Source organism: Chroicocephalus ridibundus, chromosome 10 (genome assembly GCF_963924245.1).
Source record: "Chroicocephalus ridibundus chromosome 10, bChrRid1.1, whole genome shotgun sequence".
Lineage (NCBI taxonomy): Eukaryota > Metazoa > Chordata > Aves > Charadriiformes > Laridae > Chroicocephalus > Chroicocephalus ridibundus.
In genome coordinates, this window is record NC_086293.1 from 5,838,471 (window position 1) to 5,853,426 (window position 14,956).

The 14,956-nt window shown below is 42.8% G+C and overlaps 1 protein-coding gene across 3 annotated transcripts in view; it reads left to right on the forward strand.

The window, feature by feature from the left end:
• DCAF1 (DDB1 and CUL4 associated factor 1) overlaps window positions 1–13,161 on the forward strand; it is a 53,110-nt gene extending 39,949 nt beyond the window's left edge. The window contains exons 23-25 of one of the 3 annotated variants that reach the window (XM_063347853.1): window positions 8,157–8,412; window positions 11,212–11,267; window positions 12,141–13,161. In XM_063347853.1, coding sequence (XP_063203923.1) covers window positions 8,157–8,412; window positions 11,212–11,231 — 276 coding nt within the window. In that variant the 3' untranslated portion in view covers window positions 11,232–11,267; window positions 12,141–13,161. Of the gene's footprint in view, window positions 1–8,156; window positions 8,413–11,211; window positions 11,268–12,140 lie in introns of those variants that run through there. The other 2 variants (XM_063347852.1, XR_010072748.1) reach the window with 2 other exon arrangements.
• Window positions 13,162–14,956: the final 1,795 nt, after the last annotated feature.

Sequence of the window (14,956 nt, forward strand, 5' to 3'; positions counted from 1 at the left end):
AAAGCTTTGGAGATAAGGCAATAAAGACTCGAAAGACAATCGCTATTCTAACATGTAGTTCAGCCAGGATGGAAAATGCTTTTCCTCAGCTTTCTATGTGGTCTTTGTGATCCCGGTTTCTACTTTTATTTTAGGACTCTCCCCCTATCAGCCTGCAACAGCAATTCCAGTGTACTTTATTGCTGTTGGTTTGATAGAGGTTTGTTTTCATGCGGGTACTTCTTTGCTGGGGGAAAAAACCCACAAACTTTAATCCGTATTGGCACATGTATTTGGGAACCGTCAGACCATGGTGGCGCTTTGTCACTACAAGCTGCCTAGGATGATTTATGTCATCAGGGACCCTTAGTTTTTCATGAACTGTTCCCATGACGTTTGAAGATATGTGTTTTGGTTTTTTTTTTTTTTTAATTAAATCTTGTTTAACATTAAATGTTTTGCAGGATAATAGCTGGGAACAAGTATTTTTAGACAAATGTTTCAACTGATAAAAATATACATGCGTTTATTGCACGCCTTAATAGGAATCCTTGAACTTAGTTGCAGCCGGGGTGGCTAAGTAACGAGTGCTTTCCATCAAAGACCTGTTTACAGAACAGACACATCTTTTCAACAGGCATCCTCCAAAACAGATATTAAAAAAAAAAAACAAAACTTTCCCAGTACCTGTACTTACCACTTTTTTAGATAGTAACAAATGACTGTGACTGCTTCAGCCTATGCTGCTGTTTCAGAATCTAGTTTCACTAGCTGTGAGTCAGTGTAAACAGAGGAGATTCTTGGAAAGACAAAAGTAATTTAAATTTTCAAAAGGCTAGGCCTAGTATTATGGAGTAAAACAGCTTCAGCAGAGATAAAAGCATATTCTGCCTGTTCCGTGACAGAAATCAAAGCTTGACTTCCTCTCACCTAACACATCTTTCTAGAATTCCCAGAGTATTTGGGATCCAAGAAAATAAAAGCTGCCTCAGCTGTGATGAAAAATGTCAGTCAGAAGCTCGAGGGGAAAAAAAAATGAACAAATTCATAGAGGGGAGAGTTCATTTACTGGCCAGATTTTGAAATTCCTTTACACTGTATTGGTTTTTGGCATGCAATTAAAGGAATGGGCTTGTTTTTGTGAGTTGAGAGTGTGAGATCAGTGAGAGGAAGGAAGAGAGACAGATTCAGAAATTGCACCTGGTTCTGGACTCCTTATATTATTTCTGAGCCCTACAGCCCAGAGAATATAATAGTCACAATTTTATCCCTAGACTTAAGGAATATATCAACTGTGAAATGACAACTTGTGCATGTCTTGAAGAGGACAGTGACTCTGGAGTTCGATTATCATCAGGTACATACAGTCACATTACAATGAAAACATTTCTTAGGCAAAAACAGAGAATTGGTCAAAAGAGTCCCAGTTGAACATGCTGATACAACAGAGGCCCAGTTACTTTAAAGGTTTTGTTTATCTGTGTCATGGATGCTTTTTCATTCATCACAGGTAAGTAGTGATTGTTAGACAAGCTAAACCCACTGACATAGACTGAAAGAATAACTGGTTTTTTATTTCTTCATGTTTTGCCTCTGACATACTGTATGCTGTGTGCTGTTTCCTGTATTAAATCTGCACATACCTACATCTGCATAGAAGCCTATGGTAAGATTTCTTGCTTGTTACATATGCGCATTCCCAGGCTTCTAAGTTTTTAGCTCTCTGACCTCATTAATGCCTATGAAGAAGTAGAAATTCTAACGCTGAAGTAGCTGAGAAGGTAAAAGTAGGTGCATCCCTGTAGTGGGAAGGAGATGAACGTGTAGAATGAGTTTAACAGCATGGTAATAAAAGTGAGTTTGAGCTTGCTAGCTGAGGGGAAAGATGGAGACTAGGTAACCTAGGATGTAAAAAATTCCTTACGTGCTTGACCCCCTAGAAGGACTGTTGGCTATATTTAAGCTTTTTTCCACTCAGGGAGTGTCAAGAAGTGGGTGGGGGAGGAATTGGATAGAAATTCTTAAATGACTGAATAGCAGACATTGTCACTCCTGAGAATTGCATAGCCGAGGATCAGAAAGTACCGATGTGCTGCACAGGTGCTTTGGAAGCAAGGAGAACTGTTGTCAGAAGATAGGACAAGGAGATTGTGGAGAAAGATAAATTACTAAAACAAGGAGAGACTTATTTCTCTGGAGTGAAACATTCTTCAGTGAACTTGTATTTGAACAATGATCAAATGTACTTTTTTTATGAAAGCAAAGCCTCTTCCCATGGTGGAAATAGTGGTAATTAAAATAATACCGATAATTTGGAATGCAACCAGATTGCTAAAAATGAGTTTGCTTTTCTCTAGGAGAAACTTGGGGGAGGAGGGTGAAAGAGAGGGAGAAGTAAACTAGTAGGTCTACTAGAGAAAATAAACAGTTTATAGAAGCAGATGCTTACTAGCAGATGATTAGACTTAGCTACAAATAGCCAGAAGTAAATTAAATATGAGCCGAAAGATTTGTAAAAGTGGGAGGAGCTTCACTGATATTTGATTAACTGTTCTGCCGGTAAAAAAAGGCAGCCTCATTGATGAAAATAGGAGTAGTTAGAGTGCCATACTTCCTGAAAGCACCTTGTACAGACACTGATTTGGGGTAAAATACAGTGCAGACAGAACTATGTTAAAATAAAAAAAATCAAAGTTCTGTCTAGTTAACATGTATTTTGCATCAGTTTGAATAAGTGAAGGACTGGGATTTTCCTGAGCCTTTGAATGCTTTTTGAGAGATGAACACCAGTGAATATGTTAAGTATCAATTTGTACTACCCAAAAAGACAATTTTTGTGAACTTCGTATGTACAAAATGAATGGGTAAAAGGGGACCACTAAGAAAGTCTATGAAATGTGTGCAAACGTGCATCCAAGAACAATATGGAAGAAAATACATAAAGGTTGAACAAGAAAAAGGGTATTTATTGAGCTCTGGACAGGCTGTAAATACTGGCAACATGAAGAATTAGGTCAAGCATATTTTGGTACGTTGCTGCCACCCCTATATATGCCATTCCTTTAGGGGATGGTTTTTTTATTTTTTTGCTTTGTAGTTATACATGATAAATTAATTGAACCAAACCTACTTGGCTTTCTGAATCTTTACATAAGGTTGCAAGTGGGTAGTAGAGTTAAGTTACCGGTAATTTGCTTTGAGATGATCTTGAGATAATCCTTTGCTATGTAATCAACTTTTCTGATTCTTTAAGTTAATGTCTAGCTTTTCTTGTACTACTATACCTCTGTAAATCTGCCTGTATGCAGGCATGTTAAAAAGCTGACATGAATCACTTTTGCCCTCTTAATCATCCTCAAAGTAGTCCCAGACTGTGTGTTTAAGCTATTTATGTGTTACTGTGTAAGTGAACTAGTGAATTTTTAGAGTTAGTGAGTGAGAGATTTCTCTAAGATGCACGCTTAAATTAATTGTCACATTTTGCAGTCTTATCCTAGAAGAACTGATAGTTCCTGCATCCTTTATACTTCTTTGAAGTATCTAACTGATGATACTATACATTACTGACTTACATTCTTAAGACTTTTTGAGTTAAACTGTTACAAACCCTCTGTATGGATGTGTTGGGGGGGTTTTTTCAGCCTAAGCCAGTCTTTAGCAGTTGAGTCAAATGAACTCTATAGTTGAGGCAAACAATTTCTAAGTTAAACTGGAGCCTGTCCCTGTGTAGGCATCCTACTTACATCTGTGGATAGCTATTCCGCGCCGAAGTTCCAGCCTCCCTCTTTGCTATCCCTTATAATTATAACCAGGGTGTTTTGTTTTGTTCTCTAGTTCACTTTAAATTGTCCGCTTTGTCTTTGTTCTTTGCTTTATTTTTGCAGCCTTTTTGCTTTAACTGGGGTGAATCAGCACTGTAAGTATTGATGCAGAGAAGTGGGGCCAGGAAGCCATTTTGTGTATGAAACAGGGTGGGTGTTTCTTAGATTGAAAGTCCTTTATTATAATTGCGATGCTGTGTTTTTGAAGAGCAGATAGCGTTGGTCATGCAGGTATGCAGATGCTATAATGACCTCTGCGTTGCAGCTGTTATGTAGTGACATCTGTGTATGCTGGAGATGAAGATGAGTAACACTGGTACAGTATTGTGCAGATAACACAGAAAACCTCGTGTTGGTGCTCACTATAATATAATAATAAAATTAATACATATTTATGTAGTTACGAATTTGAGTCTCATTAGGGGTCAGTGGGTACTGTACTTCAAACTGTTCTATTCGTGGCACCTATCAAGGCAAAGCTCCCTTAAGTTAATTGTACAAGCAATTAATATACCTGAATCACTGTGTAACTAAAATGGGTAGCAGTGTGACATCCTTAGTTCAAAAGCTGGGCTCCATCATGTCCCTCTGAGTGTTGCCTACTCTATTTAAAAGGGAACAGTAGATTTTTTTTTTTTTTTTTTTTTCCTCCGTCATAGCCTCAGGCTGGTATTGTTTGCAATCTTACCGAGTTCCATAGGAAGACAGGGGTTTGGTCTGGCTCATTGTAATAACCGTGCACCAGGCTGCAGAGCGGGTGCACAGAAATATCGGGCAGTGAGTCAGAGTGCTGATAGTGAAGTAGAACATTTTACAGAGGGAAGGTTATGAGATGGTCAGCTTGTGATTCTGCAGTACTACCCTCATGCCCTCTGTAAAGATACCTGACAGCTGTGAAGAGGTTTCTGTTGGAGAGGGAAGAGAATATTCTCTAAGGAAGCAGAGGAAGAATGTGAGGACTCTATGAGCAGTTCAAGTTCTGACCTAAGCAGCTCTTGCAGAGAACAACCCGAAGAGAATCATAGAATGATTCGGATTGGAAGAGACCTTAAAGATCATCTAGTTCCAACCCCCTGCCCTGGGCAGGGACACCTCCCACTAGACCAGGCTGCTCAAAGCCTCATCCAGCCTGGCCTTGTAGAAGAATATCTTTAGGCATCTAAAGGAGTTAGTGATAGCTAAAACAGTTCCTTGATACTATTTTTTAAGTCGTATGGAGTGTGCTGGTGCATGGGTGCTGTGGATCAGTTTACTCCAATGAGGAAGATGAGCACAGGTGCATGCTTATCATGCATAGATGTGCACACTGGCTCTTTTTTCTAGCAGCACCCGCCTCATTGCCCAAAGCTCTTGGGAACTCCTGGTGAGTATTTGCAGGCGTTTCCTTCCAAATCCAGATAGGGTTTGGAATAACTGTTCTGCCTGTCTTCCCTTGTGACATTGCACAAGGATTTTTTTCACTGCTGTGAGTCGGTATGCTTGCAGGAGTCACTGGGAAGGCACGCCAGTTGTTATCTCTATATGGATCCCTTCTGTGAGCCAGTTGTGGTATCTGATGAGGATACGGCCTAGAAGTCCATTAACAGACTGGGTATCACATATGATGGTGGTAGGTGTCAGGAAAGACCAAGTGGAGTCTTTCTCAGCTGTATGTCCCACAGATTGGTTTTGGGTACAGAAGCCCAGTGTGCTTTCCTAAGAGAGATCTCCCCACATAAATGCAAGCCTTGTGTCTCTAGACTGGAGCATTGCAGTGTGCCTGCAGAGGTCTGTGCTTGGAGGCTGGTCAGAAGCTAATGCAGAACTAATTTTCCTGTTACTTAGCAGAAGCACCACATTTTCCAAGTTCCTGTGTTCTTTAAAACATGACAAGGTGCAGGTTTATCACTACTTTAGATCACTCCTCGTGAACCGTGTTCTGTGTCGCTCGCTCAGCTCCGTAAGGACACGCATTGTGTGCGTGTCGCGCTCTGTCACATGCACACGTGAGTTCTCGTAGCGTGGTTTTCACACTGTTTCCTGGTTTACCAAGGACAGGTATAATTTAGATCTCATCTTACTGTTCTTAGGTGTGTTTTAAATGACTGTGGCCTGATTTTAATCGCCTACTTCAGATTAAGTAATTTAAACTGGAAAGGTGGAAACATTGATTTTGGTTCTCTAGTCTTCTGTTGCTGTTTGTATTTTCACAAAGAATTTTTTCCTCACTGGTTGGTGTAATCCTTCAAAGTTAGTTTGCAGCTAAATATACACCGTTTATGTGTAATTTGACACTTATTCTTGTCAGCCAGAAGAAATCTTTAGCTTTATGCAACTATATTTCATTTCATCCTGTATTTAGAGGATGATATTGATATATACGTCTTGCCTTAACCTTGAATGAAGATGTTGATAAAATAGTGTTTCAATTTCCAATAAATACATTAAATGTGAAACATAATCGAATTCATTAGTTTTGACATTTGCTTTTAAGTAATTGTGGGCTAGGTACTTGGGAAAAAAATGCTTTCAGAAATTCCACAGGTGTGGAAAATAGGAGGGTACCTAACTCATGTGGACTCTAAATGAATCTCACAGTGCGCTTCTTACCTAATGCCTACAGTTGTGTGTCTGTCTCCAGACACTGAAAAACTTGGCTTAATTTTTCCAAGCTTTTAAAATAGATCTCCTCCTTTCCAGCCTCAGAGTCGTTGACTGAAAAAGGAAAATAAACTCTCTTGCCTCTTCAGTTTTTAATCAGTTTTTCAATTCTGAATAGAGTAATAAAGTTTAGACATTGTTCTCTTTGCAGATACTGCATAGAACAAAAGTAAAAGTTATTAAGGCAAAAGCTATTACACTCCATTCAATATATTTCATGGAAAATTGTGCTCAACATGGCACCGCAGTTTAAAACTGTGAGCTGCAAATAAGATATTTCCTCTCCCAGTGTGTATACAATTCAAAAAGCAATGTACGTTCATTTGAGGACTTATTGACTCAAATTAAAGTTTGTAATTGCCTAAAATAAGCATAGGGGTTAATATAGGTTATTTTAATTTTATACTTGATACAAGCTCTTTCGGAAAAAAAAACGTGTGTAGCAAACCAATGTTTTTATATTGTAATCTCCATTTAAATAACATGGGACTTCTAGTCAGTAGAGGAGACTTGACTGCGTTTTGCAAGGGAAGAAACAATAAAATTTTCCCAGGCTTTTTGGCATTCCTTGTTTCTTTTGCCTATGACAGACGTTGGATTTGTGTGGCTGTGGTGGATATTTTTATAGCGCTGACTGAAGAAAAAAGCAGGTGGGGGAGAGCACATAAAGGCCTTTTTTTCCTCTGTCCTTTTAGATCTGAGAACGCAGCAGTCTAAACGGCACAATGTGAGTGTGGTGAGCTTGAGGACCAAACTAACCCTTGAAGCGGGTTGTTAAATATGTATCGTAACTGCTTCATAGTTTTGCAAAATGCGTTCCCTCCCAAAACAAAGGGGCAATTAAGACTGAATGACTTGAGAGCTGCCTTCCTGCCACATAAGAGCATTGTGTTAGAGAAAAAGGGTGTGACCCTGAGGAGACGCGCAGGTATATAGAACCCGTCCTTTGAGTCTTGGAGCCTTCCTGGAGCTTGCCTTGTGATGGCACTTTTTGGCCTCTTGTTTGTCTGAAGGAACAATAGGACCATAACAGCTTCCTCCCACTCAGTTTTGTCTGCTAGACACAGATTTCTGGATTTGATCCGTGCAATGAGAAATTCAGTTGCTTTATCAAATGCAAATTCCTATGGTTTGTTAGAGAAAGATCTTGATCCACAGGTAAATACCAAAGATGGGACTTCTGAGCTGCTTTAAACAGTTCTGTCATCTGAGGCTGAGTGATTCAGGGATTGGTTTAGGTTAATAGTGTCTTTCCGTACATTTTACATCTCATCTAAATCAGGAATGACTGAGGGGCTGAACATCCCTGCTGCATGCTGTTTGATGCAAAGTAGAGGTTTTGGTCCAGTTGAAACTAAAGCAGTTTGTACAAGACTAGCAACAAAGCCATGGATTAACGGGTTTTATGCATGTCCTTCTCAAAAGTGCATTGTGGTGATGCGTGTTGATGGCCGGTACTGGAGAGGAGCTTGAGCCAGTGGTACCTGTGTTGCATTTTGGGGATAAGACTTTGCAGGCCTGCAAGTGATCTAGCATGTGTCATGATCTGTAGCTGCGGAGAGAAAGTGTTTATATGGGTGATGGGAAATATTTATAATGTGTGATGTCTGGATATGGGGAGAAGTGAAAACTATAGGTATGTTTTCTTCAATTATTCTTATTCCATTTTGCATTTGCTTTAATGTCTGCAATGGACTATTTTTGCTGTCTTTATAGGAAGAAGAGGAGCAAGAGGAAGAAGATGATGATGAAGATGATGATGATACAGATGACCTTGATGAACTAGATACGGACCAGCTGCTGGAGGCTGAGCTGGAGGAGGATGAGAACAATGAGAATGCTGGCGAGGATGGAGAAAATGACTTTTCTCCGTCTGATGATGAGGAGCTTGCCAACCTCCTGGAAGAGGGAGATGAGGGTGAAGATGAAGATTCTGATGCTGATGAGGAAGTTGAGCTGATTCTTGGAGATAGTAAGTTGTGCCCAACTTGGTGACCACAGGTGACCTTGTTCTTTGTTTCACGTGCTGACAAATATGCAACATCTAAGTCTTCCCTGAAGTGATGTGGCTGACTTTCCCCCTCGCTGGTATGAAAGGTACAAATCATCATGCTTGTTCACCTGTGGCCTCTCAAAGTAATCTGTCAGTAAAAACTGCTCTTACCTGAGAGAACAGCTGTGAGTTCTGGAAAGGAAGGTATCTCCTTTCTTCAAATGCTCCCAGGTGCGTGTGTGAGAACTTAAAGGCAGGCCAAGAAACTCTATGTGAAGAAGTCTTGCCTGATTGCTGGCCTGTCCTGCCCTTCCAAGGGGACAGTGGTTGAACTGTTACCTCACCTGTCTTCTCTGCCGTATTTGTACCTGTAAGGATAAACATTTTTGGTCCTTGGTGCTACTCTTTCTCTTTTCTAATTGCTTAAAGTGCAAAACCAACATGACATTTCTGACTTCACTTGGCTTTTTAGGCTGTTCTGAAGCTAACGCAACTTCTGGGATAAAATTTAAATTGTTCTCTTTTTCTGGCATTCCACAAATACAGAGGCTTGAAAAGCTATCATAGTGTGTGTGTGTGCGCGTGTGTGCATAAGAAAGTAAGTTCTGAACTTTTAATGTTGCCATTCAGTTTGGAAAAAGGCTTCACAAGAAAGAGAAGGTGAGTAGAATAGCATCAGGCTTGCGATTTATGACACCAGATTCTGTTCCATTTTTTGCAGCACCATTTTTGAGTATGTGCAGCCAAGCCACTTAGTTCTTTTTAATTTCCAAGCTGTAAAATGGGGATATTGTAGGTCCTATAAGTTCAAATGTTGGTAAGGATAAGTAATTACAGTGTGCAAGGTGTTTTGAAGTCCTGCAGTGATAGGAGATTAATGTGAGAGCTGAGGTGGGAATCAATCTTCTCTGCCAATGCTCTGGAGGATTAAGCATGCCAGGCCTCACTTTTGGCACTGATGCGGCTGGCGGGCTCATTCATGTCCCTCTCTTCGGTGAGAATGTCGCTCAGTTGTTTTTAGGGATGTGGCCACATCAGGTTGCCAGAGTTATTCTGTGGGGCCAGTCTGCTGTTCTTTTGGAGGTAGTAGGTATACGATGCCGGGCCATGTAGGACATTTGCATAGCTCACATTCATTAATAGTATGTTGCAGTTCAACATTTGGGATTGCATGTAACTTCTGCCTGTCCCAGTAGCTGGCAGGACCTTCTTGACACAGTTCCACTTCTGTTTCCTCAGGGGCTGCAGGGCCCGAAGCTCTTGAGAGAGCACCCAGAGTGCTGTAACTTGACTTGTCCGAGGGGCAGAATGGAAGGGAAGTTCAGGCCATTTCAATAACTATTCCTGTAACAAAGCTAGGTGCTACTTGACCCTTATTTCAAGTGTGCTCTGCAGAGCACTATGTATTATGAAATGGCCACATCTGTACAGTGTTTATGGACTTGATTAGAACTTTGATCGGGTGTCACTGGAGCTGCAGCCAGCCCATCCTCTGGCTGTTGGGTTGCTTAGCAGCATCTTTAGGAACTTAAAGCAGGGAGTGCAGCTCTGCCAGGCTGATGCATGCGTGGTCCTTGCACAAGATTTGATGAGTGGGGTTCTGTGGCTTCTTCTCTGTGACATCATCTGGCTGTGTTTTGTTTCTCACCCAGCAAGAGCAATTAAAATTTCCCCCTCTCCTTTGCTTAGGCCATGTTCCAGAATTAAAAGTTGCAAGGGCACTGACACCGTTGCAAAGTGCAGATCTGAGGCGTGGGGATGGATTTAGGGTGGTTCCTGCTGCAGGCCCTTGCTGTATTTTGGATGAACCTCCATTACATACAGTGGGTGTGCTTCAAAACAAAATAATTCAAAGGACAGTTGAAACAGGAGAGTGAGTGGCTTCGGTTCCTTGTGCTTTAGGAGAGGTTTTATTTCCTTTTCAGGAATAATCCATGGACAATCTTTTAAGTATAAATTTGTCTTCGTCCTCCTTTGTCACCACCTTGGGGAGGGTGGATCTCTTTGTCTTATCCAAAGCAGTTTGTGTTGTGTAGATCTTTCAAGAGCTTGTTCCTGGGCCAGTGGAGCGTCCTTTTTGAAATGCATGTGTAACATAGGATGGAAGGAATCTATTGAAATTCTCACCAGCAGCGTGGCTGACTTTTTTTGTTTCCTCTTTTCTTCTGTAATCAAAAATGGCAACTTCCAGGCAGGTCTATAGGCTTCTGCAAAGGAGTTAAGTGCGATTTAGGTTTACTTGTAGAAGTGGAGCTCAAAATTGGAAGGTCGTGTGGTGGACTGAAAATAGAGAGTTAGGAGATCCCTTTTCAAAGTTTTCCTCTGGTGTTTAAAAAAACCCAAACAAATCCAAAAAAACTAGAAGTCAACAACTTTTTCAGCTTCTCTTCTCCAGAGTTTCTGGAACGTTATCTCGCTTGTGCTTCTTTCCCTCGTACTGCATAAGTGTAGCTGCTGCAGCACTGGCCGGTGTTTTGCAAGTCCCCTTACATGGCTGTAGCTGCTCTGGGAGCACTGGTGACCCCTCAGACCACAGTGGAAGGGCAGCTGGCTGATCTTCAGGGAGGAGGGTTGGGGGAAAGGGTTTGTGCCCTCTGCCGCTTGCCTGTGATTATTTTTTTTTTTTTTTTTCCCCCTAAGGAAAGCATCTGAGAAGGGGTGAACCTTCCAGAAGGCCTTGCTTACCTTGACAGGCATTTTAGTATAATTCAGTATAATTGAGATGGCTAAGAGGAAGTCTTGGTGTCTTTTTTTTTTTTAACTATTTTTAACCCCTAGTTAACTGCAGCATCCAATGAATTCACATAAGAAAAAGAACCAACATCGCCTCTAAGGTAAGGCAGGAGACCTCTTGCTGCCAGAGCTGTTACCGCTTCCCTCTTGCACAACTGAGGGAGGAGGGATCTTACATCTTAAGATAAAAAGCAAGAGTGTGTGTGTGTGTGACTGCTTCTGGCAAATCTTTTTGTGTCTTCATTCTGTACCAAAACGAAGAAAACTAGGAAAAGCGCAATTTTCAGGTCACCTTTAATGAGTGCCATGTAGTTAAATTCATTACAGAAACCTTTGGGTTGTTAGAGGAGGGTTCTAGTTGTGAGTGCGTGGATTGCTTCCCCCTCTGTGGGGAGGTGGTCCGCTGTGCTGTGCGGAGGGAACTTCAGGCCAATAGGAACCTAATGCTGAGAAAGTTTGGGTCTAACTTAGTGCATAATGAATTAGCACATTATACAGAGGCTGTAATTCACCGCATCAGGGTGGTGGAACCGTCAAGCTTGCTTTCCAGTAACAGCTGTGAGGAATGACTGCCAGATCTGTCCAGCCCCCCCCGAAGAGGTGTTGCACTTAGATGTGCACAGTCAGTTGCGCAGGCAGCTCACGTGCAGGTAACTTACTGCTGGTGTCCCCCTCCCCATCTGGTCACGGGGGGGGAAACCTGCCAGCTAATGGAAACTGCACTTGCTAAAGCAGCTCTCCTCTTGATGCTCTGTTTTAAGCAGGGAAAGCAAGCTCTGGTGCAGACTTGCTAACTGCTGTTGGTTGATTTGAAATGCACTACGGTGCTAGCTGCCTCCGTCACTGCTGGGGGGTCACTGGTCCCAAGCAGGTGGCGGCCATCTCTTGTAACTATGAATGCATTCCCTTGCTTAGCAGCCCTGACAGCTGTGTTCTCCCACAAACCAAACGTAACCTACGTGTCTCCTTTTCAGCTGACAGCTCAGATAACTCTGACTTGGAGGACGACATAATCCTGTCTCTGAATGAGTGAGGAGTGACTGCCAGGCGGGGTGTTGGCAGGAGGAGACGATCCCTTCCCAGCAGAAGACCGGAGACCAAATTGGACACCGATTCTGAGCACCCCAACCTTTTTTCTCCTGGGAAAACCTGAGGAACTCCAGCCCATCCGCTGTCTTGGTTTGAGTCCATTTGAGGCTCGTGGCTAAGTCTGAGGCTGTACAATAAAGAGACCTGGGGTTAGGCCTCTTATCTCTCTGCCTTTTTTTTTTTTATTTTTTATTTTAGGCTGAGATGACTCTCCTCTTCAAGGAAACTTCTGAAGATATTTCACAATATATTTTCTTTGTATAAAGTTCTTTCCTAAAGAACAGAAATAGTTTTATATAAAACAAAAAAAAAAAAAAAAGGCAGGTGTTCTAGTAAAGAGGGGATGACTTTGTATTCCTGTAGTACCTTGTTACCATGGGGTAGGTTCAGGGGAGAAAAAAATGTTTAAAAGAAGAGGCATTTTTATGCAACTACTAAGTGAAATAAGAGGATCATGGTTTCTAATATTGTTGAGGAGTGAGAATATTTTTATTTTAAATATGATTTTATTTTTAAAGAAAAAAAAAAAGCAACAGGTGTTAACACCTGCTAATGCGCCAGTGTGTTTCAGATGCTTTTGTCCTCCAGGGAAGAGCCCTGGGGGTGTTTGCTAACTAAAAGTACAGGCTGTTTAAAGCGGAGATTCTCGGTGTGAGACCAGCTATAGTGGGAGGCTGAAATCCTGGCTTGGCCTAGTCAGAGCCCGGTATTCCTGAAGACATGGGGATCTGGGATTGAAGTTTGAACCCTCTTTCTCCCCTCTGCCCTTTGTGGTTCAAGTTTTTTAATCTTTTTTTTTTTTTTTTTTTTTTCCCCTCCCTCTTGCCCTCTGTGTGGAAACTGCAAATTGAAGGCCTTTTTCTTTAATGTAAAGTGTATTTATTAAAAAATTAAATACAAATCCTGTCTCCGTTTATGGCTGTGAATTGTAGCCATGCATTCCTCTGCTACCCCTGCAGAAGCGGTGCTCTGTGCCCCGGCGGAGCTCAGCCGGAGAGCAGCTGGGTGTAGCTTGTGGCCCGGCTGCAATAAGGAAGGGCAAAGTAAACAAGGGCTGAGGTTTCTGGGAGCGCAGGCTGCACCTCTGGCTCCGGTGCACGGGGACACCCAGCGCTGCATGACACGTTTTGCAGCACCCGTGGGTTCAAGTCTGACTCCTTGGTTTGCCTCACAGCCTTGAACTGTCCGTGGGGTTGCGAGCAGCGCGGCACCGCGTCCCCGCTGCGCCCTGTGGGAGCTGGAAGGTGCTGCTAATGCCAGGCTCTGCTGTTGTTTAAAGATGCAGAAGATCCACGCTGCGGTTCAGCTGCAGGGAACTCTCAGCACCTCGCTGGTGTGTGTCAGGAGGCGGGAGCCACACTGGGCTGCTTACGTAGCCTGCCTTGTGGCTGTACTGGCAGAAGGCAAATGAGGTGCTCCCGTTTGTGCATGACAAGAGGCCCGGCCCTCAGAAGGGGATGGAAAAAAAACAGCAGTTGAGTGTGTGATTTCACTGTACAGCACACAACTGCCCAGCTTAGTTCTGTGAGTCAGAACTGGGAGCTAAGTGTGCTGAAGGCTGCTCAATGTGCTATTTATTCCCAGATGTTCAGATAACACCTGCCCAACTTTCTACACTTTCTCTGTTTTGGCCACTTTCAGAATAGGGTTTGAGGCAGAACCGGGCGCTGGAGGCTGCTCACTCCTTGACACTACAGCAAGTTTTCCACCAAGAACTGTGCTCATTTCAACTAAGGCTCAAGGTTTCACTGCTTGAAGAGGAAGGATTTTCTTTTTAACCAAGCAAAGGGATATCTTTTCTTCCCTCCAGCATCACATCTACTTAATGCACTTAACCAGGGCTGCTTGTTAATAATTAAAAAGAAAGGTTATGCTGCAACTTATAATGGATAATTGTACCCTACAGAGTCGATAAAGAGGAACAAGTTGCGATTACTACAGCATTTAAGACCAGCACTTGGAGCAGCATTCTGATTAACTGAGGGGATTGAAAATCAGCTATGCCATCCAGCAGCTGTGGAAGCCAGCCTCTGCCTTATCAAAAACCATCTTATGCAACTTTACCTTAGAAAATGTGCTGCTCAGGAAGAGGGAAAAACAAAATCTAAAGCATGTACTCAACTACTAATAACAGAGGGAGATACTGTGCCAGATGTGCGTATCTTGTTCTGGCATTACACCGCAGCTATAATCGGCTGCATCTGTTGCTGTTTTGGGCCTGGCTGTCTCAGAGAAATTTACCAACTAGTTTTGTGAGACAGAACCCAAACGTCTCGGGTGGAGCTCCTGTTTATAACTCCGACTTGAATCTGGGACACTGTAAGTGCATGTGCCATCCCTCCCCTCCCGCACCTATCCTAACTGGATTGAATAGAGCCCAAGGGAGCATCCTCGGGCTTTACCCTGCCAGTTGGAGGCAGCGCGCAGGTCACCCACCGAAGCCTGACCAAGGAACCCTCTCCTCCCATCCTGGGCTGGTCACCCACTGACGCCTGCCACGGCAGCCCCTGCGCCTGTCCTGGGCAGACGCTCAGCCTCTGCTTGTCGCGGGAAGGACGCTGTATTTCCTCCTGTGCTGTGAGCAGAGACTGGCCCAGCCCCAGCCTGTGCCCTTGCGTTGACATGGTCCTCTGTGCCCGGACCATGAGTGCCCAGGCCCTTTGTGTTACACCCTGCTGTGGAGCAGGCTCTGTAACCATTC